At 42.4% G+C, this 26851-nt stretch overlaps 1 protein-coding gene across 9 annotated transcripts in view; it reads left to right on the forward strand.

Moving 5' to 3' along the window:
* The window catches only part of FAM13C (family with sequence similarity 13 member C), a 508143-nt gene that overhangs the window by 294323 nt on the left and 186969 nt on the right, over positions 1-26851 (forward strand). For all 9 annotated transcript variants that reach the window (XR_011024565.1, XR_011024563.1, XR_011024566.1 and 6 more), the window contains one exon: positions 4636-4745. Coding sequence is in view for 3 of the 9 variants with exons in the window: in XM_068258692.1 (XP_068114793.1) it covers positions 4636-4745 (110 nt within the window). In the remaining 6 variants the exon portion in view is untranslated. The remainder of the gene's footprint in view (positions 1-4635; positions 4746-26851) is intronic.

Raw genomic sequence — 26851 nt, forward strand, 5'->3', positions numbered from 1 at the left:
CTACGGAGGCTGCGCGAACCAGCCGTAAGGCTCTTATCCCCCAGCACCCACCGCACAGCTTCACCAGCAAACTGGTATGTTAGTTCTCAATATGCATGAAATTCGAATCCATGATGTTGCACTACGTGTTATGATTATGAATAAACAAGCAGTTTACAGCAGTGCCGGCATTTCTCATCTTTTTCTCCGCCTGCATATGATGTCTATCTGAGCCTGAGCACGCTGGTCTATCTGCATCGCACCAGATACCTGGTCTGCACCCCTGCAACCCTACCTGCACACCTAGCTGCAGTACCAGCACCTTTCTACCCTACCTTCCTTTGTAAACTGCTTTTAGATCTTTGTTTCAGTTGTTTATGTGATATACTGAAATATAATTATAAGCACTTCAGAAGAAGTTGCTGTTGGAGGGTGTTTTGGTACCATTCTTTATTCATGGCTGTGTTTTTTGGCAAAATTGTGAGTGAGCCCACTCCCTTGGATGAGAAGCAACCCCACACATGAATGGTCTCAGGGTGCTTTACTGTTGGCATGACACAGGACTGATGGTAGCGCTTACCTTTTCCTCTCCTGACAAACCTTTTTCCAGATGCCCCAAACAATTGGAAAGGGGCTTCATCTGAGAATATGACTTTGCCCCAGTCCTCAGTAGTCCATTCACCATACTTTCTGCAGAAGATCGATCTGTCCCTGATGTTTTTTTGGGAGAGAAGTGGCTTATTTGCTGCCCTTGTTGACACCAGGCCATCTTCCAAAAGTCATTGTCTCACTGTGCGTGCAGATGTGCTCACACCTGCCTGCTGCCATTCCTGAGCAACCTCTGCACTGGTTGCACTTTCGATCCTGGCGCTTGCTGGACTTTCTTGGATGCCCTGAAGCCTTCTTAACAAGAATTGAACCTCTTTCCTTGAAGTTCTTGATGCTCCTATAAATTGTTGATTTAGGTGCAATCTTAGTAGCCGCAATATCCTTGCCTGTGAAGCCAATTTTATGCAACACAGTGATGGCTGCATGCATTTCTTTGCTGGTCACCATGGTTAACAATGGAAAATCAATGATTTCAAGCATCACCCTCCTTTTAAAGGGGAACTGAAGAGAGAACTGGCAGCCCTGCTGGTCTATTTCTCTGCAGTGGTATCTGAATAAAACCAGAAACAAGCATGCAGCTAGTCTTGTCAGATTTGACTTTAAAGTCTGAAACACCTGATCTGCTGTATGCTTGTTCAGGGGCTATGGATAATAGTATTAGAGGCAGAGGATCAGCAGGGCTGCCAGGCAACTGGTATTGCTTAAAAGGAAATAAACATGACAGCCTCCATACACCTCTCTCTTCAGTTCCCCTTTAACATATCAAGTTTGCTATTCTAACCCAATCAGCCAGACATAATGATCTACAGCCTTGTGCTCATCAATATTCTCACCTGAGTTAACAAGAGGATTACTGAAATGATCTCAACAGGTCCTGAAATGCACTGGAAAGGTTTTTTTGGGGGGATTCAGTTAATTTGCATGGCAAAGATGGACTATGCAATTCCTCTGAACACTCTTCATAACATTCTGGAGTATATGCAAATTGCTATTCTAAAAACTTAAGCACCATCTTTTCCAATTTCCAATATTTTTGACAGTCTCAAAACTTTTGGCCAGGACTGTATTCTGATAATGTTGGGGCAGCGACATAAATGGCAGCTAATGGTGCCTATGGCGGTGCCCAAGTTTCTTCCAATAGTGGAAATGTAGCTAATTTGGGCACCTCCGCGTGCCTGGTAATTTGGGCACTGCATAGACCACAATGTTAATTGCGACTATAGCGGCACCCAGTGTACAATTTGGGTGCCGAAGGCCTGTAAATGAAATTTCCTGGTAATAGTGGTGGAAGCCAGCGCAGATATCAGCGGAGGGACACTTTAGTAATTGACATTGAGGTGCAGGTATCGGCAGGGGGGAAGGTTAGGAGAAGGTAGAAGGTGGGTTAGTGTGAGAAGGTGGCTAGGTAACGTGATAATAGAATATTGGTAAAATTACTGATTACTTATTCTTCCATCGGAATTATGTAGCAAGTGCCTAACAATAGAATATTGGTAATATTATTGATATTTTACTAGTGGCTTCACTCGGCCTCCAGATTACTGCAGAGGGCTTTTTCAGCGTACATGATTTTCTTCTCCTGACTGACCCTGATTGTTGGCTTCCTGGACTCTTTTTGGAGTGTTTACAGAAAACTCCCAAATTCAGTGATCTGAGTTGGGGTGAGTTTTTTGTGAGATCAAGGAATGAGTGTCAGAATTTTGTGTTTGGATTTTTTTTAATCACTTTAATACTCAGGGTCTGTATAGATACAGTATACAATAAAACAGTCTACACTTCGACCGTTTTTTGCCTCCTTTCATATACCATTGTATCGATTCTAGTCGATCTGGCTACAATGGGTTGAGAGACTAGCAGGGGGACCAGTAGCAATAGGGGATGTAGAGCTTGTGACCTCAAGGGGGGCCTTGGGCCAGAGGAGCCTCCTACAATGGCAGTATTAGCTCTTTATTGGTCTTGTGCTGGTAATGATCACTTCTATAGTCTTTGAATAGTAGTAATCATTAACAAACTGTTCCCCATCCCCTTCTTGCACCTCTGACACTGTGGTTGTCCCTGGTAGGTTTTGGTGCGCCGTATCAATTGTTATGTTTTTAGTGGGGGGGGGGGGGGGGGCAGGCAATGTAAAACTTGCACCGGGGCCCATAACTCATTAGCTACACCCAGGGACGCATCTAGGAATATGCAGTACAGGCCATTGGTCCTGGGGGCGCCATGTTGCTGGATTAAGCCCTACCTCCAAATTAAGCCCAGCCCCAGACTACGCCCTGCCCCATGGGTGTTCTGTTACTTGCTTCTGCTGCATCTACTTTGCGTGAGTTACAAGCAGCTGCCACCTCTGTGTCTAGTGCATCCTTCTATCCCCCTTTGTGCCTCTTTTTGTCTCCATGTGCCTCCTTCAGTGCCCCTGTGCCACCTCTGCCTCCTCCTGTGCACTTTTCTGCCTTATTCTGTCTCCCTGTGCCTCCTTATGTCCCCTTTGCCTTTATTTGTCCCCTTGTGCTACTTCTGCCCCCCTATTCGTCCTTCAGTCCCACTCTGCCTCCTTATGTCCTCTTGTGCCTCCTTCTCTGTCTCCCTTTGTGCCTTCTTCTGTCTCCATGTGCCACCTCTGTCCCCTGCACCTTCCTCTGTCCCCCTGTGCCTCCTTATGTGCCCCTTTGTGCCTTCTTCTGTCTCCCTGATGCTCTTTCTGTCCCCCTCTGCCTCCTTCTGTCTCCCCGTGCCTTGTTACTTCCCCATATGCGGTCTTCTGTCCCCCTTTTGTGCTTCCTTCTATCCCCTTTGTGCATACTTCTGTCCCACTTTGTGCCTCCTACTGTCTCCCTGTGCTTCCTTCTGCCCCCTTTGTGTTTTTTTCTGTCCCCCATTGTGCCTCATTCAGTCCCCTGTATGCCTCCTTCTTTTCTCCTGTGCCTACTTCTTTTCTCCCGTGCCTCATTTTGCCCCCCTTTGTGCCTCAATCTGTCCCCATTGTGCTGCCTCCTGACCCATTTTGTGCCTCATTCTGTCCCCCATTGTGCCTCCTTCTGTCCCCCATTGTGCCTCCTTCTGTCCCCCTGTGTACCTCCTTTAGTCCCCCCTGTGACCCCTTCTGTCCTCTTTTGTGACTCCTTGTGTCCCCCTTTGTGCCTCCTTCTGACGCGCCTGGTCACAAGTGCATTGCGGGGGAAGGACTGCGCCCCCCCGCCAGATGGTGTGTCCTCAGGTGGTGAACTGGCTTGCGGCGTCTAACAGACGACGTGTCAGTTCACTGGCCGCAGATAACTGGTATTGCTTAAAAGGAAATAATTATGGCAGCCTCCATATACTTCTCACTTCAGTTGTCCTTTCAAATCAACATTAATTTTGGCTGATGATCATAAAAGCACTGCAAAAAACAGAATCCGACACTGCAGCAATGACACAGACACAAACATGAGAAACAGGAAGTGGAAAAACAGATGGATCAGACGCCTTTTAAACTACAATTTTATATAATCTTACTTAATTCTTATTTACTTCAAACCTTCTTAGCACAGCACAAATAAGTGCCTATCAGGTGAGAAATGACAAGACTTTACACTGCTTTAACTAGGCATAGTTCATTTAACAACTACAGCAGAACCTGGTTATTTGTGGTGAGGCTGGGCACGGCCTATTTACAGAGAAGTCTGGAACAACACCTGATTGAAGACTGACCATTATGTGAATCCCCTGTACACTGGCCCAGCACACAGTGTTCTGTGGTGTATGAATGGCACTGCACGGGTGTCAGGTTCTGTCTCCACAAACCTGTTTGCATTTCATGGACTAGAAGGTAGCAAAGCTGCTTTGTGTCCCATCAGCTGCTTCAGATGTATTCCTTCCCTTCCGGATTGTCATGTGAGACCTATTCCAGAGACGTTACTTCACTTTTTAGTTGTGTGTTTCTTTGGTTTTTGCATTCCTATGTTATGTTTTTCTTTTGTTTTTGTATTCCTTTGTTATTTCACTTGCTTTTTGTCATCGCTGTCCACTAATCCCACAGTGTACCTGTCCTAAGGAATACTGCATTTGTTCCCACAGGAAATTGAGACTGTAAGTCAATGCCTTCCTGAAATCTGGACTACAAAAGGAATGACGTCACATGAGCAGAGTCACATATCCATGAGAGGAGCCACTGATTTTCAGTCAAGGTAGGTTGTATTATTATACAGAGGAGTTATGCAACGCTCATGGCAACCGAACAATGCAGTTCTGTAACCGGCGACGATAAAGTGTGCTGATAGCACTGTTTGTCCATGCTGATGACAAATGACAAAAAAAGGACCGGCAAACAATTATGTACTCACAGGAAAGTGTTCTCCTCCACTAGTGTTTGTACAGCAACCGCAGTGTGACCTGATAATCCTGTCCTATCTATTTCTCATTAGAGTGCTAATCACAGCTGCGAGAACTCAAACAGAATATATTTTATTGCACTTCTTAGCACCAAGGGGCGGAGCATACAACTAGCATGGGCAGCAGAGGGGGGCCTTGTTAGGAAATGTACATATTACTGCTAGTTATTTACACTGCAATACAGTTTACACAGCTGAACACTACAAATAACATACTAGATAAAAGTACACAGATAATTGATTTCCTAATCAGCCTAAGTACCATAAATTTCCCATACAGACTTATGTAAATATATTTTTATTCATGTATTATTTTACGCTAAACACAAATATACACCTGTATGTACAATATTACCTTTGTGTTAAATAATATCATAACTTAAAAATGTAACATGTGGAAATTGGTTATAGTTATGTAACCCCATATAGTGCAAAAAAGGTTGGCAATGGCCAATAAGATGTCTGTCTCACGGAATTATCTTTCGTGATCATTTCGGCTGACAGTTTATCCCCAATCACTCTACATGCAAAATGGATGGACTCTATGGACATTTGGGTGACGGAAATATAGTGGAATTACTGCAAAATAAGATATTCTACCATTGAGCAGTCATAATTCTGTAAATGTTACCAATATTTTACTATCACTAAACCTAACCACGCCCTCACCGATACCTAAAGCAAATCGGACCCCCACACCAATGTCTAATCTCACCCCCAACCAATGCCTAACCCTATTCGAGCTTTGTCGCTATTTATGATAAATATCAGGCGCCGTGGAAGGTTGGGTGGCCCATAGGTGGCCATGTTAATATTGGCTATGTACGGCAATGTCCTGTTTCGGTACAGGCATGCTGCTCAGCTCCTTACCAACCAGCATGTTCTATCCTATAGAGAGAAGGGGGGAGGACAGGTAATGGGCATTTCAGTACCAATTAGACAAATATTTTCCAGCTTGGTGGATTGATGAAGAGAAGGCCCTCAACATTTGTGTACTTGGCATAACTAACGATCATTTGGGGGATCATTATTGTGCATCTGTATGCATTCATTGTTATATTGTCTTTTGTTCCTGCCTAAAATCGTGCTACTCATCCCCATATGATGCTATAACAGTACAGCTACTGTTGATCAGTTACAATCTGTTACATATTATAAGTAGATCTCCCTTCATTTGTTTGGGCCTGTAATTTGAGAAATAGTGGAATACAATGTACCAAACATGTTTGAATGCCAAGTTCAGTACTCTGATCTCTTGTTCCCACGTCCATTTCTGTCCTCTAACATTTTCACAGATAAGAAAATGTGAAATAGTGAAGCTACTGATTGTTCGCAAACCGTTTTATCACGGAATGTCAAAACAATACAAACAAGTTATTGTTCAGGCCCACTTGCTGCATTTGTTCTTGAAACTTGTAAGATATCTTGGCTATCATAGTTCAGTGTTTACTGGAACTCTGTGATCTCTGTGGTGCGGGTAAACATATAGAATGCCTGGTCAGCCACTTGCCAGCAGGACTGATACTGTCACCAGATCTTGGCACCCATTGTTATATGTATTTATCCCACACGCTGTCCTTCATTGACAACTTAACAATGTTGTTATAGCTTTGTGAGTCAATTATTTTTCTTTTTATACTTAGTAGTTCTTTAAAACACAACAACAGACACACACAAAAAAGATGATTAAAAAAGTCAAGGTTGGAAAAAAACAAACACATTTTAACCCTAAAGGTGGCCACACGCCATACAAATTTTTAAATATTTGTTCAATTCAGGAATAGCAATCAATTTTTCTCACTGATTGTAACAATTCAAAAATCGGACCAATGTACCACACACCTATGTTCAGTTTTATTTCGAAATTTTAAGATTACTCAGGCATTAACCACTTGAGGACCATAGGCTTACACCCACCCCCTTAGTGACCAGGCTATTTTTTAGAAATTAGTGCTCTGCAGCTTTTAAAGCTCGCTGCATAGCCATACTTCTGAGCACACATATGAATCCCCCTCCTTTTCTGCCCACCAACAGAGATTTCTGTTGGTGGGCTCTGGTCGCTGGTGCCCTCTTTGTTTATCTTTTTATTTATTTATCTGTATTTTTTAACCTTCCTGGCGGTAAGCCTAGGCTCCATCCCCTGTAAAACCCCGCCCAGGACTTGACCCCTTTGGGCGTTAACTGGTCCTGGGGCTGCCACCTTCCTAACGGTCAGGATGGGGTTAAAGAGGAACTGGCGCAAAAATCTTGAAATTTAAAACACATACAAATAAGTACATTTCTTCCTGAGTAAAATGAGCCATAAATTACTTCTTTCCTATATTGCTGGCATTTACAGTAAACAGTAGAAATCTGACATTACAGACAGGTTTTGAGCTAGTCCATCTCCCCATAGGGGATTCCCAGCATGGCCTTTATTCTTTATAAAGACACTCCCTGAAAAAGATTTATACAAACATGCTGACCAGCCTCCCTGCTCACTGTAAACTTTTTTGGCAGTTGGATGGAGCAACTGCCATTCACTAAGTGCATTTTAAAAATAAAGCAATTTCTGTGAACCTCTCATGAGGAAATGGGCTAGTCCAAAACCTGTCAGTTCTGTCAGATTTCTACTACCTAATGTAAGTGACAGCAACATAGGAGAAAAGTAAAGTAATTTATGGCTCATTTTACTCTGTAGGAAATGTACTTCTTAATTGTATATGTTTACATACATTTAAAATTTTAAGATTTTCATAACAAAGGTCCTTCAAGTATTAAAGAGGAATGAAACACTTCCACATGAGAGAAGGAAAACACAGAGAAACCCACCCTGTTTGTATTTAGAGATAACAGCCAGTCTAATGCTAGGTACACATGTTGCGTTTTTTCCGGTGTATAGATGCGTTCGATTGATAATTTCTGTCATTTCCAATATTACTTTTGATCGTCTTACCGCTCGATTTCTCATAGAAGTGAATGGAAATTGATAAAAGATAAGAGAATCGAGCGGAAAAACGAATCGAAATTAGATTGAACGGGAAATTGACCGAAAAAAACGCGTTGTGTGTACCCAGCATTATTCTCTCTTGTCTGCTAGTAATAAGCCGCTGAAATTTGAGATGTCATCTCTGTCTGAACTGTGCTCTTTAGGCTATATGTAAACGCAGGAGTTTAACCCTTTCTGTGCTCCCAGAAAACCAGGAAGTAACTACACAGCAGCATCTCTGAGGAGCTCTATAAGCTGTGCTGTAACAAGAAAATGTTTTTCTGCAAAGGTGGTTATTATACGGTTGCGTATCTTTTAAAGCAGAGAGGAAGTCCTGGGTTTAGGTCTGCTTTAAAGTGAACCTAAAGTCTGGCCAAAAAAATGAGATTAACTCACCTGGGGCTTCCCTCAGCCCCCTGCAGCCGATCGGTGCCCTCGCAGCCCTGCTCCGATGGTCCAGGACCTGCCGGCGAACACTTCCGGTTTGGCCGTCACCGGCCGACAGGCATGGGAACACGAGTGATTCTTCGCGTTCCCAGCCTGTATATCGCCCCCTATGCTGCAATTGCGGCACCGATCGGCTGCAGGGGGCTGAGGGAAGCCCCAGGTGAGTTAAACTCATTTAGGTTTACTTTAAGTGCAAGTTCTGTTCAGCTTCAGATCAGCCTCATTCATTTTTCCCTTCACCTGTACAGGAAAGCTGGAACATTCACTGAATCTAAACTGAAATTGCACTGACTCAAGTCTTATGCACGAAGTAGAGGTACAGAAAGCTGTGAATCTGTCCATATACTCATATGCTTAGTGAAGCTTTTATTAGAAACATGTGAGATGTGGCACTAGGGATGTCACGCATGACTTCTTTAGACATAGGCATCGTTTTTGCATTAAATTACATTTCTGAACTGTAGTGCTCGTCTATGTCTAGGCCAGCCCAGCGGGTAGTAATATGAAAAGCCATTTTCTTCTACTTATTGAATTGCCTGTGATGATAAAGATATAGGACTTAAAAATATGCACCACTGATGCAAAAGACAGGAATCAGCCTGAACCTGCTGATCCCAAGCTGAAGCAAGTCTGTAAGCGCTGCTGACAGCAACACATTTCCTGTACGCCATCAAGGTGCTTATTACACGTGGCTGTGACACATCACTGCACAGCAGGAGGTGAGGACAGCGAGATTCGCAGAGACCGCAGTGACCCTCTACACGGCCAGCAGCGCACAGCAGAATGAGGACTTGCCATTATGTGGAAGGAATTGGCTGATGTATACAGAGACGCAGCAGGTGCAGATCAGAGCGGCAGGGAAGAAGACTTAACAGCTATATAATGCTCAGTTTTATGTCATCCAAAGTTCCAGCTCCCTGCATCTAATAATGACCACTGTGTGCCTGTTTTACAGACAGTACGTGTCCGTGTTTGGAAAATTGTACACTAAAAGCACAACTAAAGTCAGACAAAGAAAGCAGCCCAGCATGCATCAGAGTCACAGTAATAACAGATTAAGGTCTTAAAAATAAATCTGAATTGAAAATAAAAAAGTCCCTACCCCCTCACTTGGCTGGGACAGTACATACTCTCCTCACTGCTCCATGAATCTCTGGATCGCTACAATTCCTGGGTGTTTACAGGGTTCCTCTCTGTAATTAATTGCTAAACCCAAGTGTGGTAATGTGAGGGTAAAGCCCCATCTACACGATGGGACATTGCAGCGATCCGGCGGCTCAATTAGCCGCCGGATCGCCTCTTCCGCATGCCCGCCGCTCGTGCGCCGGCATCAATACCCGCTTGATTTCCGCTCGTCCCCGCGCCGCTTATCTTCCGCTCGATTCCCTGCCATTGTCTCCTAGCGGGGAGCGAGCAGGGAATCGGCGGAAGCAAGATCCGTCCTGTCGGATCTTATCAATCGAGCCGCATGTACTTGTGTAGATGCGGCTTTAAGGTGGCCACACACACCATACAATTTTTTAAATATCTGTTCAATTTAAGAATTGCAATCAATTTTTCTGACTAGTTGTAACATTTCAAAAATATGACCAATGTACCACACACCTATGCTCATTTTCCCCCTAATTATCATAAAAATAATTGGAAACTCCGAGAAAATTGCTAGGGTGTGTATATTAATAAATTGACAATCTAACACACACCATACAATCTTTAGAGAAATTGAAGAAAAATATCTGGCATTCCAGATATATAAAAATAAAAAAAAAACGAGAAATCCGATCAGATTTTTCAGTCGAATGAGAAAAAAAGCTTTCACTTTTTTCATTTGTGCTTAGGTTAAGGTAAATGTGGCGGTGATTTAGGGGGAACGTATGTAGGCTATAATTTAAAGGATACATTCATTTACAAATACGCTAAATGACACCTGGTTTGTCCCCTAATAATTAAAGGGAACCTTAACTGAGAAGGCTATAGAGGTTTTCTTTTAAACAATACCAGTTGCCTGGCAGTCCTGCTGATCTCTTTGGTTGCAGTAGTGGCCAAATCGCATACCTGAAACAAGCATGCAGCTAATCCAGTCAGACTTCAGTCAGAGCACCTGATCTGCATGCTTGTTGAGGGGCTGTGGCTAAAAGTATTAGAGACACAGGATCAGCAGGAAAGTCGGGCAACTGGTATGATTTTAAAAGGAAAAATCCATATACTTCTCAGTTTAGGTTTCCTTTAAGACAATGATAGGACCAATATCATGAAAATGACTAATAATGACTTTTCCATAGCATTTTAGTAAGAGGGCTTTTTGGTCTATTGTAGCCCCTTACACACTCCAATTAGGAGTGTTCACCATGAGCTTGCTGTGTAGTCTGTAATTCTGGGCGATTCAAGTCCTACTCCATAGAGCCACATGAATCCATGCCATGCACTAATGAGGTCCAACCAATCCAAAACAGTCTGTATGCATGTTGGATTAGTGTGGCTCTTTAATAACAAGGTGACACATAATTGCATTCCAGCGGATCTGGAGGTGTGGCTAACTCACAAGGGACAGTATTTGGGTAATTTGCATATCAGCAGTGATGCACTGGGAGAAATCTCGGAGCTAAGTCCAAACTGAACTAGTGCAAATACTTTCTGTTTTAAGAAAGCAAACTTTTGTTTGAAAGAAAGCTTTTGTTTTCCTAATCTGTTTATCTAATTTTCTGTGGCATTCATTAAACCAAAGCATACACCAAACAGTATGCTGTTGTCATGGAAGGAAGTAAATTGTGAGTTTCCGCGTTATTTTGGGAATTAATGAATACAAATTACAATGCAAATATACATTTTAATATTGTTAAATCACAAAATAACATTTAGCATTGATACGTAATACATTTATTATTTTTTTGTAGATGCAGAAGTATACTGTAAAGTTACATAGTTACATAGTTACATAGTTATTTTGGACTATGTAACTATGTAACTTTACAGTATACTTATGCATCTACAAAAAAATAATAAGTTATCTATGCATACTCACTACAAAATATATAAAGATTTCAGATCTACAATATGTTTTATTCAAACTCTCCAAAAGTGCAACATGTTTCGCAGGCACAATCCTTCATCAGGCAATACCAGGAGTACATATTGTTGATCTGAAATCGACAGTTTGTGTCTACTGAATGAGGAGGTAATTCCACTGCTACCTCCTCTTTTTAAACAGTTTTTAACATATTTTACCCTATTTTGGCGCCTCTGTTCCTAGTTTATTGTCTAGCCCACCCTTGGTGGAGGGGTGTTACCCCTTTTCTGTCTACAGAGAGTGACTTTTTAACATGAGTGGAGTCAGGTCTAATCTCCCCACCTGCCTTTACAGTGGTTACCTTTAAAGAGAAACTCCAACCTAGAATTGAACTTTATCCCAATCAGTAGCTGATACCCCCTTTTACATGAGAAATATAATGCTTTTCTCAACCAGACCATCAGGGGGCGCTGTATGACTGATTTTGTGCTGAAACCCCTCTTACAAGAAGCTCTGGGACCGCGGTACTCTGGGCAAACTGCCACAATGTAACAATGTTCACAGACAGGAAACAGCTGTTTACAGCTGTCTCTAACAGCTAAAACAGCTAGGAGCAGCTACATAACCTGCCCACAGTAAAAATGTCACCATGTAATACATGTCAGAATGTAAATCGGGGAGAGGAAAGATTTTACAATGAGCAAACACTGACTAAATCATTTATACATAATAATGGTAAAAAATGAAGCACTTTTTTTACTACATTATTTTCACTGGAGTTCCTCTTTAAGGTGCCCCATGTTTGTGAGTATTTTCACATATTGTTACTTTAATATACCTTACTGCTTAATGTACTACACTACTGGGCTCTCGGTTTCCTTTTTGTGTCTCCATATACGAGTTTAGTGTGTGAGCTCATTTCAGTTCAAAAAAGGTTTTTTTATGAAAAAATTGCAATAAAACTTTAATCTTATGAGTCTATTTCCATTTATTTTGAGGTATTGTCTTATTTAACATGGATCTCTAAATTGTCAGGAAACGTGATGTCCTATGACAAAATGGAGGTCATTTTTGGATTCAGTGCACCAAAAAACATAAAGATTAGGTGGAATGACCAAAACCGCTCTCGGAAAACATTTTTTTTTGCATACCTGTGATATTCCTGTACAAATAGACTCCATAATGTAGGTTATTTTATTATGGGATATATTCGTTATCTCAATAAGTGTTAGAATGTAAATGATCTACAGCATTTGATGTCTATTCATTTTTATGCTCTAGTTAGAAGTATTTTTATTGAAACGAGTATTACTTGGGCAGCGTACAGTACACCGCTCCACCTGTTTATCTCGGGACATTCTGGTGAATAGTCAAGGTTTTTAGAAAGTCATACCTGCATAACAGAATTACTAATCGTTAACAGCACAGTCATCAGTTACTGTAGTAAACACTGGTGAAAAATATTCACAGGATTGTAAAATATGAAATAATGCTGGTTATTCATCCATTAGTAAAGACTGAGAGAGTCTCCTTTAAATTGACCTGACCAGGCCTGGATTTACATCACAGTAGCCTATAGGCAGATGCCCTGGCACCCTAGACTTAACCCTCCATGAACCTACATACCCCCACCAAACCGCACCTGAAGTGTGCTAGCTGGTCCAACTGTCACTTCTCCCTTACTTCCCTTTCCTGTCATAGGTAGCTACAGGTGCTCCTTGGCATTAGTTAGCTAGAGCTATCCTTCCTCAGTATTGGGTAAATAGAGGTGCCCCTGAATGAAATGGAGATCTAATCAGTGGAATGCTGAGAGCTGGATGAGTAACCTCTCATTTACTAGGGAAGGAAAGTGAGCCACCTTTCCATCATCAGGCGCCTTTAGGCACGTGCCTACAGTGTGTTGTGGACCTAACATCTAGCACTGAAAACCTCCTACCTTTGTTTGGCACAGGCTCCCTGATGTGAGGAGTAATGCTGTATGATTTCTAGTCCATTTAGGAAGTCATTGTGAAAGCACAGCTGCATCATCTTATACTAAGTAATAACATTCCTGGTGTTCTAGTCATCACATTATTGCACAGGTGTATTCTGACTGGTTTCTGCACACTACTGCAGTTTTTGCTGAATATGCGGTTTATGTAGAAACCAGTGCAAAATGGAAAAGTACATCATTTCATTGGATCATATTCCCATTAAATCTTTTATTTAAAGAATTCCAAAAAGTAACAAAAAAAGCATAAAACATTATATGAAAAGGACGTCATATAAACCATGTGATGGTATCCATGCAAGGCCGGGCCGAGGCAGAGGCGAGAGAGGCACCAGCCTCAGGGTGCAGAGTAGGAGGGGGCGCACTCATTACTCTATTGTGTTTGAAGCAGAGAAATAAGGAAAGGGGATACATGGCAGTGACTGCAAGCCAGATAACTGGAGATTAAGGTGTTGGGGGGGGGCTCTTAGTCTAATAGCAATCAGTGTGTGACGGCTGGGGTGGGAGGGATGAAGGGCGCTCTTTGATGTCTCAGCCTTGGGTGCTGGAGGACCTTGTCTCGGCTCTGTATCCATGGCATGCAAATATAGAGTCGGAATACTACACCCAGTTTCTTCAGAAAAGATGGTTACAAGAGAACACAGCACATTACTGATATCCATTCTACAGGACTGTACAAAACTAAGGTGGAAACTTACAGCATAATGAAAAGACAAGTATCAAAATGATTATGTAGTGACATATAGTAAAGAGGCACTGTAATGTCCTGTAGTAAAGAGTCACTGCAATGACTCATAGTAGAATGCAATACATTGTATTGCAGTACATTATTCAGGATACAGACTTTTACAGTGGTTATCCTGGTTTAAGCATCAGAAACACTTCCTATATCTATATATTGCTGCTATCCCGCCCTAACAGTGATGCTTAGTCCTGAGTATTCTGGGAGACTAGGTGTATTTTCTACTGGATTTAGAACTCTCAGTAAACAAACATTCTGCATAGATCGCCTGACAGGACTAAAGATGACACTACCTGTAATCATTTTTCAGAATGTAAATCAAGGTTAAGAAAGATTTTATAACGGGCAAGCACTGACTAATTTATAAATGAATAGTGTTGCAATTTTATTCATTGTTTCACTACAGGTCCTCTTGATAACTTTAATGATCCACAAAAATCTGAATCCCTCTCAATGTGCAAAGATTTTTCCACTGCAGCCTAAACCCCCCACAATGCTGGCATTTGTAAGTTTAAAGTGGACCCAAATTAAAAATACAAGATTTCAGAAATAAAATCTATTTTCTAAATTCTATTAATAAATAGCAGCCTTTTTTCAGCTGCATGATGACAAATATAAAATATTTTACATTTATTGGGGGAACCCCTCCCTTCCTTTCATATTGCCGGGACAAAATCCGGCAGACTGGTGGAGTAGGTGGTGTCCAGCAAAGGAGGAATAGCTAATGGCTGCCACCTGTATAACCCTAGTTATGAAAAGAGAAGGGTGAAAAGCATGCACTGAAATGCTCATGGGCTTGGAGGAGTGTTTATTTATCTTTGTATGTGTCAGAGTGGTGCAACTAAATATTTTGAATTGAAAAATTGTTTGGTTTGGGTCCGCTTTAACATCATCTCCTGCCTATCCAGACAAGTTAGAGGGTGGAGCAGGGGATGGGATTTCAATGGAAGGGGAGGAGCTACAGCAGTCTGTGGCAATGATGTCGGAGGTCCTGCCTTGCCTGATTTTCCTATCCACTAGACGTTTTAGGTAGGAGATGTCATTGCTTGGGGACACTAAAGGCATGTACACACGCTTGATTTATTCAAATGACAGGGCGGCCGTTCTAGCGACAGTTTTCCTGTGTGTACAGTCTGTCTGCTGAGCGGATCTGTCAAAACCAGCCTTATCAGCCTGCCGACAGACTGTACACACAGGGAAAATGTCGCTAGAACGTGTCTGACGACCCATCGTTTACTGGAATCCGGCGTGTGTACGCGCCTTAAGACACATTGGACAGATTTCTTTGTGGAATAAATAGGCAATTATATTTATATATTCAAGCAAATGTGTAGTGACAGACTTTGGTATACTGTCTGGTGGTACAACTGCAGTACATCAATAAAGGTTAGGTCGCATTGCAAAACAAGTATCTTTTATACCCTAAAGCGTTCTTGTAAAAGGCTACTCCTGTCTACACGGACATGGTGGAAATGTTCCCTAATATGCTACCATACCACAATTGTTTCTTTTTGTTATCTCAATTTGTGGTTACTCTGGTGCTGAGGAGAAAGTCACATGACCAACTGACCTGACATAACGGATTAATACATGACTGGTGGTGAATAAGAAATAGGGAAGCGGGAAAAAAGGGCGCAGGCCGCTAGTGGACAAAAAGGGCGCCGCAATTCACTCTCATAATAAATAACGTTTAATGGGCGCCGCGCAGGACATAAATAACGTTTACAAACGGCGCCAGGAGATTTTTAATGATTTATAAGTGTGCTTGTGGTGATTTACGTTTATAAAATGCACCCGTGCCGAATAACATTTATAAAAATACTAAACATATTTATCTTATTTAACTAATTAAAACATTATTTAAAGTTTTATCCCTTACTGTTTGTAAAACATTATTATTCACAAAATAAAGCGATCAATACGTAACGTAAATTGCAATATATTTTTTGCAGCCACAATTAGTAAAACATTATTATCCACATAATAAAGGGGGGTCTTAGGTTTAGGCACCACCAGGGGGGTCTTAGGTTTAGGCACCAACAGGGGGGTCTTAGGTTTAGGCACCAACAGGGGGGTCTAGGGGTTAGGGGTAGGTACAGGGAGGGTTACTTAGGCACCAACAGGGGGGGTCTTAGGTTTAGGCATCAAGAGGGGGGTCTTAGGTTTAGGCACCAACAGGGGGGTCTTAGGTTTAGGCACCAACAGGGGGGGTCTTAGGTTTAGGCACCAACAGGGGGGTCTTAGGTTTAGGCACCAACAGGGGGGTCTTCGGTTTAGGCACCACCAGGGGGGTCTTAGGTTTAGGCACCAACAGGGGGGTCTTAGGTTTAGGCACCAACAGGGAGGTCTTAGGTTTAGGCACCAACAGGGGGGGTCTTAGGTTTAGGCACCAACAGGGGGGGTCTTAGGTTTAGGCACCAACAGGGGGGGTCTTAGGTTTAGGCACCAACAGGGGGGGTCTTAGGTTTAGGCACCAACAGGGGGGTCTTAGGTTTAGGCACCAACAGGGGGGTCTTAGGTTTAGGCACCACCAGGGGGGTCATAGGTTTAGGCACCAACAGGGGGTCTTAGGTTTAGGCACCAACAGGGGGGTCTAGGGGTTAGGGGTAGGTACAGGGAGAGTTACTTAGGCACCAACAGGGAGGTCTTAGGTTTAGGCACCAACAGGGAGGTCTTAGGTTTAGGCACCAACAGGGGGGGTCTTAGGTTTAGGCACCAACAGGGGAGTCTTAGGTTTAGGCACCAACAGGGGGGTCTAGGGGTTAGGGATAGGTACAGGGAGGGTTCTGTGTAAGAGTAGGCTTAGGTATAGTTTTAGTAAAATTTTAGTAATACTTACTAATGTATTACAACACTTATTACGAACGTACTTATATTTATATCATCGTTATAAAGAATATTTTCAGATTTTATTATAAGAACAAACCATAAATGAAGGTTATTCACAATAATCTACAATAACAATTAAACATATATTATTGTTTTTTTTAATAAACGTAATTATAAGTTTAGCTTTTGAAACAGGGAAGATTAACGGTTTCACAATTTCCGATTTCATAAACATTATTTAATGATTTATAATTTTGTTAAACATTATTTGTAAACGAAATATAGCACACTATTTTTATAAACCCTATTAATGATTAATTATTATTTAGAGTTTACACCCCGCGCCCTTTTTGTCCGGGCGCCCTTTTTGTACGTACGCAAGAAATAGGTCTATATGGTAGAATACTCTGTATAGTAAACTCTGATAAAGGTATACGGTATGGAGAGTGTATATCTATTTGGGTTCCATGTTTGATAGTTTCCTCAATTTGTTAGAGCCTCTCCATTGGGTAACTAATGAAAGCAGTTCAAGTGCACTGAGACGCTTTGGTTCTCACAAAAGCCCTAACTGGCGAAGACTTCAGTGACTTATGATGAAAAAGGCACTAATTTGTGAGGAACATTTTATTGCCTTTGATGTGACCAATCAAAAGTTTTATCTCTGAAAGCTCACTTCATTACGATGCAAATGTATTGATTAGCGCACAACATACTTAAAGGGAACCTGTACTGAGTAAAATGATTTAAAATAAACACATGAGGTAACTTCAAATGAACATTAAATAGTTACCTTGCCATCAGTTCCTCTCATAAGCTCACCATTTTCTTCTGACAATGATCCCTTCCAGTTCTGACAACATTTTGTCAGAACTGAAATATATCAGTTGCTGTCAGTTATATATCAGTTGCTGTCAGTTATAGCTGAGTGAACAACTGATGTGCCCGGTAATGTCCATGTTTCCCTATGGCTCAAGTGGGCGATGTTACAGTTTAACAATGTGCCGACCAGAAAGCTGTTATGGGGTAATGGCCATTTTCAAAATGGAGGACGGAGAACTCCCTTGATCACAATGGACAAACAGGATGCAGGAGAGGAGAAAGAGATTGAGGAGTAGACTACATGGGAGGTAAGTATGACTTGTGTATGTTTATTTTGACTTTTAATTTTCAGTTCAGGTTTTCTTTAACAATCGGCGCTAGTCTGCTTTAGGGGACTGACCGCAAATCCCCATAGACGCTTTCAGCTGTGCTGCAAAACGGAACAAATGTCCGCTTTCACCTTGTTTAAACCCCCACAAGCCATATATCCATGGACAGGTAAGCATGTCCTCTAACGAATTTTGAGGTTTTCGGTAATAAAAAGTTTAAATTGCCCGTGTAGGAGCCACCGAACGGCCTAAATCTCGGTTCCGTCGGCCATCTTAATTCTGCTGTGCAGTTCGTTTCTTCCTCCTCATTGGAGGGTTTGTTACGACCTGCAGAGCAGAACCAAGATGGCCGACGGACCCGACATTGCGGCCGTTCTGTGGCTCCTATACAGTCAGTTAAAACTTTTTTTTTTACCGAAACCCTCAAAATTTGTTAGAGGACATGCTTAGCTACCAGGGGATATAAAGCTTGTGGGGGGTTTAAACAAGCAAACGGAAGAAATTTGTTCCGTTTTGCAGCACAGCTGAAAGAGTCTATGGGGATTTGCGGTGGGTCCCCTAAAGTAGACTAGCGCCTAACAATCTTTATAAACCATTTGTAGCTGCTCTGTGACACTGGAGCACAGATAGTAAAGATGACAGCAGTAACAAATAACATTGGTAAACTGCTTTTCTCCCCTAAGACTCAAAGCGCGTAAGCATGGCTCAGACCAATAAATGGTTGAATGGTAAATTGTGGTACAGAGGAAGAATTTTATGGGTGTGGTAGGAGATTCCGAAGGGTAGGGGCAGCATGACAGAAAGCTCTGGCTCAAAAGGTGTTGAGGTGCATTCTGGGAGTGACAAAGTTTATGAATCTTGCTGATCTGAGGTTGTGAGGGGTGTTGCAGTTTCAGCAAATCCTTCATGCATCCAGGGCCCAAATTGTGAAGGTATTTGAATGTCAACAGTCCAGGACTGAGCCATAGTATCCTCTTGTAGTCAAGTAGTATGTAACACTGGAGACTGAACTAGGAACTCATTTTATATTACCGTAAACACACTTGCTTGCCTCTACCAACAAGCGTATTGACACAACACAGCATGTGACCTCAGCTGCAAATAAGAGCTGTAGCTGTGGAGATGACTGGACTCCAGTGTTATGAGATCTGCAGTCACACAGCTCTGTGTTCCTGCTATCCGGCCTTTAGGTAAGTTAAAGACATCTTCCTGATGTACGAGTGTGTTCTGCTGTCCATTGAATACATAGCCAGGCATGATTGACATCTTGTCAAACTGTGCAGCAGTATTATGATTTTCTGTGTGATGTGCTATACTGCTTATGCCTTAAAGGGAACCTAAACCCTATGGAAAAAATGAGTTTCACTTACCTGGGGCTGTTACCAGCCCCCTGCAGCCATCCTGTGCCATTGACGTCACTCCTGGATCCTCTGGTCCCCCGCTGGCAGCTAGTTTCGTTTTTGCCGACTCTGAGTCGGCGGGCCTCAACGCTTATCATTACACACGTTACCGCGGTAACAGGACGCTTAAGCGGGTATCTTTGTACTTATTTATTGTAATCATTTCATTTACTGCCTTTTTAACAGCATAATTCCCTATCTGTATTGTCCCTCAAAAATTGCAGGAGAGTCGACCAATAAGGTTGTTTCTGAGATAAAAATCTCAGGTTTTATACTAACCTGGGGCTTGAGGCCACTCAGTCCTTCGCCATCTTCCTGGGTGGTTCCTGTTCCCTGCAGTACAGCTCGGTAGCCTGATCAAGTCGCGCTTCATCGCGCATGCCTGGCCCCACGCGCATGCTCCCAACGCGGGGAGCCGTCTGCGTCTGCCTAGTAGTACTTGTCGATTTGGCCAGGCTACCGTGCTGTACTGCAGGGGGCAGGAGCCACCCGGGGAGACCTCAAGGGACTGAGCGGCCTCAAGGTGGCTTAAAGAGACACTGAAGCGGAAAAAAAATATGGTATAACGAATTGGTTGTGTACTATGCATAATTACTAGAAGATTAGTAGCAAAGAAAATATTCTCATATTTTTATTTTCAGTTATATAGTGTTTTTTATAACATTGCATCATTCTCTAATATGTGTAGATTACACAACGCTCAGCATTCTAAATGATTTTTTCAGAGCAGTCTGTGAACGATTGACCTCTCCTCTGGCAGAGAAAAAGAAAATTCTTCACTGACAGTTGAGATAATAAACTTTGAAAGTCGTAGAGCTTAATGGCTTTTTTTGCATAGAGATAACTGGAGTTTCTTAACTCTTCCTGTACTGGAAACAATTAGACTTATGTCTCTGATCTTAATGTTTTATTTTTTAGCTGTACTACACATACAAATCATTATATCATATTTTTTTTTCTCGCTTCAATGTCTCTTTAAGGAAGCCCTATGTAAGTATGGTACCTGAGATGTGTTTTATCTCCGGTACCCTTTAAGGTCAGTTTCTTGCAGACATGCAGGCCAGGTGCTGTTAGGGGGGTCACAATAAAGTTAAGGTTCCTTTATCACTGTGGCCCAATTGACTTTACTTGATAATTTTTGATCAATTTTGGGCTGAGATCAATCGAAAGGATCGATCAAGAATGTTGCTGGGGCTCGATCAGGTGCGGTAATGGCAATTAATAGTGCAATGACCAACAGACCTGACAGATCCCCAGTTGGTGTCCCTCTAAGTATACATGTGTCTCTCCTGTACCCATGCTCTGTGTTAAAGTCTCACCTCTCCGCTGGCATGAGTCCTGGCCTTGTGCTCAGCATCAGCGCAAACTCATATTGTGATGTCACTATACATCAAGTCACGTGGTACAGGCATTCGCAGTGACCCCAAACACAGGAAGAGGCCGGGAGTTACTGAACATGGGGAAGGGGCGTGGGCCGGTGACGCACACACACACTTATACACTTGGAAACTTGAGGAGTGGACTGACAGGCGGTGGCAGAACAATTTCCAGTATATTTCATTCTGAAACCTATTGGATATTGCTCTATAGTGTGTTGGTAGGCAATAGATCCATCTCAGATCAGATTTGAGGCATATATCTAATGGTCGATCTGGATATATATATATATATATATATATATATATATATATATATATATATATATATATATATATTATACATATACATACATACATACATACATACATACATACATACATACATACAGTACCGACCAAAAGTTTGGACACACCTTCTCTTTCAAAGAGTTTTCTTTATTTTCATGACTATGAACATTGTAGATTCACACTGAAGGCATCCAAACTATGAATTAACACATGTGGAAGTATAGTACATAACCAAAAAGTGTGAAACAACTGAAAATATGTCATATTCTAGGTTCTTCAAAGCAGCCACCTTTTGCTTTGATTACTGCTTTGCACACTCTTGGCATTCTCTTGATGAGCTTCAAGAGGTAGTCACCTGAAATGGTTTTCACTTCACAGGTGTGCCCTGTCAGGTTTAATAAGTGGGATTTCTTGCCTTATAAATGGGGTTGGGACCATCAGTTGCGTTGTGGAGAAGTCAGGTGGCTACACAGCTGATAGTCCTACTGAATAGACTGTTAGAATTTGTATTATGGCAAGAAAAAAGCAGCTAAGTAAAGAAAAACAAGTGGCCATTATTACTTGAAAATGAAGGTCAGTCAGTCTGAAAAATTGGGAAAACTTTGAAAGTGTCCCTGAGTGCAGTCTCAGAAACCATCGAAAGCTACAAAGAAACTGGCTCACATGCGGACTGCCCCAGGAAAGGTAGACCAAGAGTCACCTCTGCTGCGGAGGATAAGTTCATCCGAGTCATCAGCCTCAGAAATCGCAGGTTAACAGCAGCTCAGATTAGAGACCAGGTCAATGCCACACAGAGTTCTAGCAGCAGACACATTTCTAGAACAACTGTTAAGAGGAGACAGTGAATCAGGCCTTCATGGTAGAATATCTGCTAGGAAACCACTGCTAAGGACAGGCAACAAGCAGAAGAGACTTGTTTGGGCTAAAGAACACAAGGAATGGACATTAGACCAGTGGAAATCTGTGCTTTGGTCTGATGAGTTCAAATTTGAGATTTTTGGTTCCAACCACTGTGTCTTTGTGCGACGCAGAAAAGGTGAACGGATGGTCTCTACATGCCTGGTTCCCACCATGAAGCATGGAGGAGGAGGAGTGATGGTGTGGGGGTGCTTTGCTGGTGACACTGTTGGGGATTTATTCAAAATTGAAGGCATACTGGACCAGCATGGCTACCACAGCATCTTACAGCGGCATGCTATTCCATACGGTTTGTGTTTAGTTGGACCATCATTTATTTTTCAGCAGGACAATGTCCCCAAACACACTTCCAGGCTGTGTAAGGGCTTTTTGACTAGGAAGGAGAATGATGGGGTGCTGTGCCAGATGACCTGGCTTCCACAGTCACCAGACCTGGACCCAATCGAGATGGTTTGGGGTGAGCTGGACTGCAGAGTGAAGGCAAAAGGGACAACAAGTGCTAAGCATCTCTGGGAATTCCTTCAAGACTGTTGGAAGATCATTTCAGGTGACTACCTCTTGAAGCTCATCAAGAGAATGCCAAGAGTGTGCAAAGCAGTAATCAAAGCAAAAGGTCGCTACTTTGAAGAGCCTAGAATATGACATTTTCAGTTGTCTCACACTTTTTGGTTATGTACTATACTTCCACATGTGTTAATTCATAGTCTGGATGCATTCAGTGTGAATCTACAATGTTCATAGTCCTGAAAATAAAGAAAACTCTTTGAATGAGAAGGTGTCCAAAAGTGTATTGTGTATGTGTATATATGTATGGCAGTCTTTAGAAAAGCTTGTACTATATGTACTGTACTTATATTTCATGAGGCTACCAAGTACAATATTGATCAGCCCTCCCCCCCCCCCCCCCCCCCCCAGTGCACGTGAAAATAGTGGGGGGAAAAACCACCAATGAAAAAATACACCTTTATTTCCAAATACTATATTGTCACCATACTTTGTACTAGGGACATAATTATAATGGTGTGATAACCAGGACAGATAGGCAGATAAAATGTGTGGGTTGTATGTACAGTAGCAGTGTTTATATTAAAACTATAGGGGATGAGCTATTGGCAAATGAAAGGGATGAGCACTGAAAGGTGAAAATCGCTCTTGTCCGTTAGGGTAAAACCGCCTTTGGTTAAACTGGGAAAAAGATGGTATTGGGTCATTGATAAAAACATAGTAGGTACACCGAAAGCAATCACTGAGAATCAAAATAACTGGAGACCCAATAATATAGGTGGCTCCTATACACACAAGTGGGGAACTTGCCAGGCTATAGCCCTTTTTTGGTCAGAAGTAGAGTTTTATTTTTTTTTTTTTTTTTATTTAAAAAGAACCCGAGGTGTGTTTAAAGAATGTTATCTGCATACAGAGTCTGGATCTGCCTATACAGCCCAGCCTCTGTTGCTATCCCAAACCCCACTAAGGTCCCCTTGCACTCTGCAATCCTTCATAAATCACAGCCGTGCTGTGAGGCTGTGTTTACATCTGTAGTGTCAGTCTCAGCTGCTCCCCCGCCTCCTGCATAGCTCCGGTCCCTGCCCCCATCCCTTCCCTCCAATCAGCAGGGAGGGCAGGGATGCAGGCGGGGACTGGAGTTCTGCAGGAGGCGGGGAGAGCAGCAGACTGACACTATAGAGATAAACACAGACCGCTCTGACAAGCTGTTTGTCAGCAGCGTGGCTGTGATTTATGAGGGATTGCAGAGTGCAGGGGGACCTTAGGGGGGTTTGGGATAGCAACAGAGGCTGGGCTGTATAGGCAGATCCAGCCTCTGTATGCAGATAATATTCTTCAAACCCACCTCGGGTTCTCTTTAAAAAATGGTAAAGGTGCCAATTAGCACTATAATATTTTCCTCAGATACAATCATTCAATTACATTTTTCCAATGGTATTGTACAGAAAACCTTGCAGTATCTACATGAAACAATTGTATGGTCGATTTAAAATACAGAATTTTGTCAATTAGAATGTTGGATCATCTGAAGATAGAAAGTGCCCTAATTAACCCGTTTATGAGAACAAACGATAATTACCTTCCAGTTCCTCACAAATTGAACTGATTGAATGGTTGCAACTGTGGAAAATATTGTACCGTTAATGGGCACATTAAAATAGATAATCTACAGGCTTTATTCACCCTTATACCCCCAGTCTTTCGATCCAATGAATGGGCAAAAAGAAAACTTCTTCTCTTTTGGCATTCTGGTGTCTAGAAAGTTAATCATCTCTTATAACTAGAACAAAGCGTTATTATTAACTACACGTTTTCAACGTTAATTTGTAATCTTTTTCATTTTGTTTGTAATAGTATATACATATATTTTTATATAACTTATGGACGCCTGCTGATACAAACCACTGACCCGCCACAGAGTCCCTGCATTGTCCTCCGTGTTTGCTGCTCTGCCCTACGTGTCTTCTGCTCCTCTCCTGTATGCTTCTCTGCCCCCGTATAATGGGGGAGCGGCAGCAACTGCCCACCTCTTCCACAGCTTCTGCCGCAACAGCAGACCTCTCCTCTTCCATGCGGCTCCCTCTAGTAACGGATTCTGCTAATCACTTCATAAGCAGAAGCTTTCACTAGGAGTAGTGGTGCAGAAGATGAGGTCTGCTGTCGCCACGGAAGCTGTGGAGGGGGGTCACTGCTGTTGTTTCTCCATACATAACATACAGCAGAGGAGCAGAAGAAATGGTGGGGGGGGAATCGGAGGTCAAGTGGGGACACACTGGGAGCAGAAGGTGACACAGTGGGGACAGAAGGGAGCACATGGGGACACAGGAGGACACAATCTTTGGAGGAGAACATCCACAAGATGCTCCCCTCTTCCTTTATCTTCTGGTAGCCTATTGTCTCCCTGTATGTGCTGGAGCCTGAGCTTATAGCATCATAAAATTACAAGCAAATAATTCTGCAAACTAGATTCCCACCACTGGCAGCAAGCAACTGGAAAGAGGCATCTCTCTTCCTGTTTGAGCACACAGCAATGCGGATAACCACCGTTATGGAATCACAGAATTGTTGTATCTTGGTGCACATGCGATTTTATGCCTATCGTGTGCCTCTGAGGAAGCGGCTTTTAGCCATGAAACACATTAGGCTGTTTTGTTGTGAATTGGACTATCTGCACTGTGCACCTGATTTTGAACCCACATTTTGTACCAAAAGTAACGAAGAAGATGCAAGAATAAAAAGCAAGATTGTTATCCACTATATTGTATATCTGGCTCCATCAAAAGCCCCCAGTGCATGGACTTCATATAATATATATAGTGGGTGGGGTGTATACGTGTCCATTTTATTGCAGGATTATCTACAGTTGCATATTTCTCAGGATTTTCAGTAGTGTCAAGAAGGCAGTAAAGAGAATGTTTTCAGTTAGCTATTATAAGCCACTTGTTCATATGTAACTGTACTTGGCTGTATGTACTGTAAGACATAATTAGCAATTTGAAGTTGTGGTTTACGCACAGTCAGTATGAGAAAAGCAAGTGATTAGGGGGAAAATGCAATAAATGTATTAAGAGCTTCTGACCTTGATGTTGCTTGAGGCACATTGTTCCTTGTGCCCTAGTGACCACACAGGCCCGGAGTTTATTAAAGTACACTGCTCATGAGAGAACATTAGAGAAACACGGATCCTACCATCACTGATCTTTCTTTTATAATAAAATTCCAGTGCTAGGATTGTAATGTTTGTCCTATGGCCAATTCGATATACTGTATTACATGCATCCAAATCCTATCGCGCAGCAGAAACTAAAAGCACTCAATTGCGTCAGGAACCAACACGTTAATCTTGTTATTTTGTAAAGGTAAATGTAATGCTTAGAAATGATGCTATAAATTATACATCTGCTCTCCCGACAGTACCAGAGCTGCCAATCCCAGTTCTGTACGTCTGACTCACAGGCTGTCTGCATAAACTCACAGGTCAGCTGAATCCTATAGCCATCTATACAGCATTATAGATTAAATGTACCCATCCACTATACACTTGAAAAAAAATCAGAAGTTTGAATTGTTGAATCAAACCATTTCATTAAAAAGTAGGATATCTGTAAAATGAAATTGGAATATAAAAGTTGATGGGAATATATTTTTCTGCTGCATTTAACAGCACACAGCTAGCAATGGCAGTGGTTTCATCACTTTTCATACCTAGTGCTGTATCTCGGCACTAGGCAAATGGTTCCCACCCAAAAATGTAATCAGGCAGCAGAATGTCCCATAAAAATAAGACTGATTTTCCCCCAAAATAAAGCTTACCTGTCTTTAAAGTGTACCAGAGACGAAGCACCAGAGCCGGATTAAGGCTAAATGGGGCCCTAAGCAAAGTAACTGATTTGCCCCCCCCCCCCCCATCATGTCGTAATAGAATCAGAAGATGCAGCTGCACAGCAACATGCCGCACACACCGGGGCAGCCGAGCTACTGGTTGCTATGGGCAACAGCCCGCTTTCCTCTGTGGGTGCACAATGCAGGGAATAGCAGCAGCAAAATCCAGAGTGAGAGATGAATGGCTGGGACATTTGCACTCAGGGGCTGGGGCACCCCCTGTGAAGAGGTCGCCAGATATCACAGCAGCAGCACTTTCCCCGTGCATCTCCAGCCTGGCAATAGCAGAAAGCTCTGGACACCGCCAAACCGGAAGCCGTTCCCCAGACAGAATTACATAACCACCCCCGCCAGCGAACAACCGATTTCCTCCCAAACTAGACAGCCACCATGCAGCCTT

The sequence above is a fragment of the Hyperolius riggenbachi genome, chromosome 10 (genome assembly GCF_040937935.1).
Source record: "Hyperolius riggenbachi isolate aHypRig1 chromosome 10, aHypRig1.pri, whole genome shotgun sequence".
NCBI lineage: Eukaryota > Metazoa > Chordata > Amphibia > Anura > Hyperoliidae > Hyperolius > Hyperolius riggenbachi.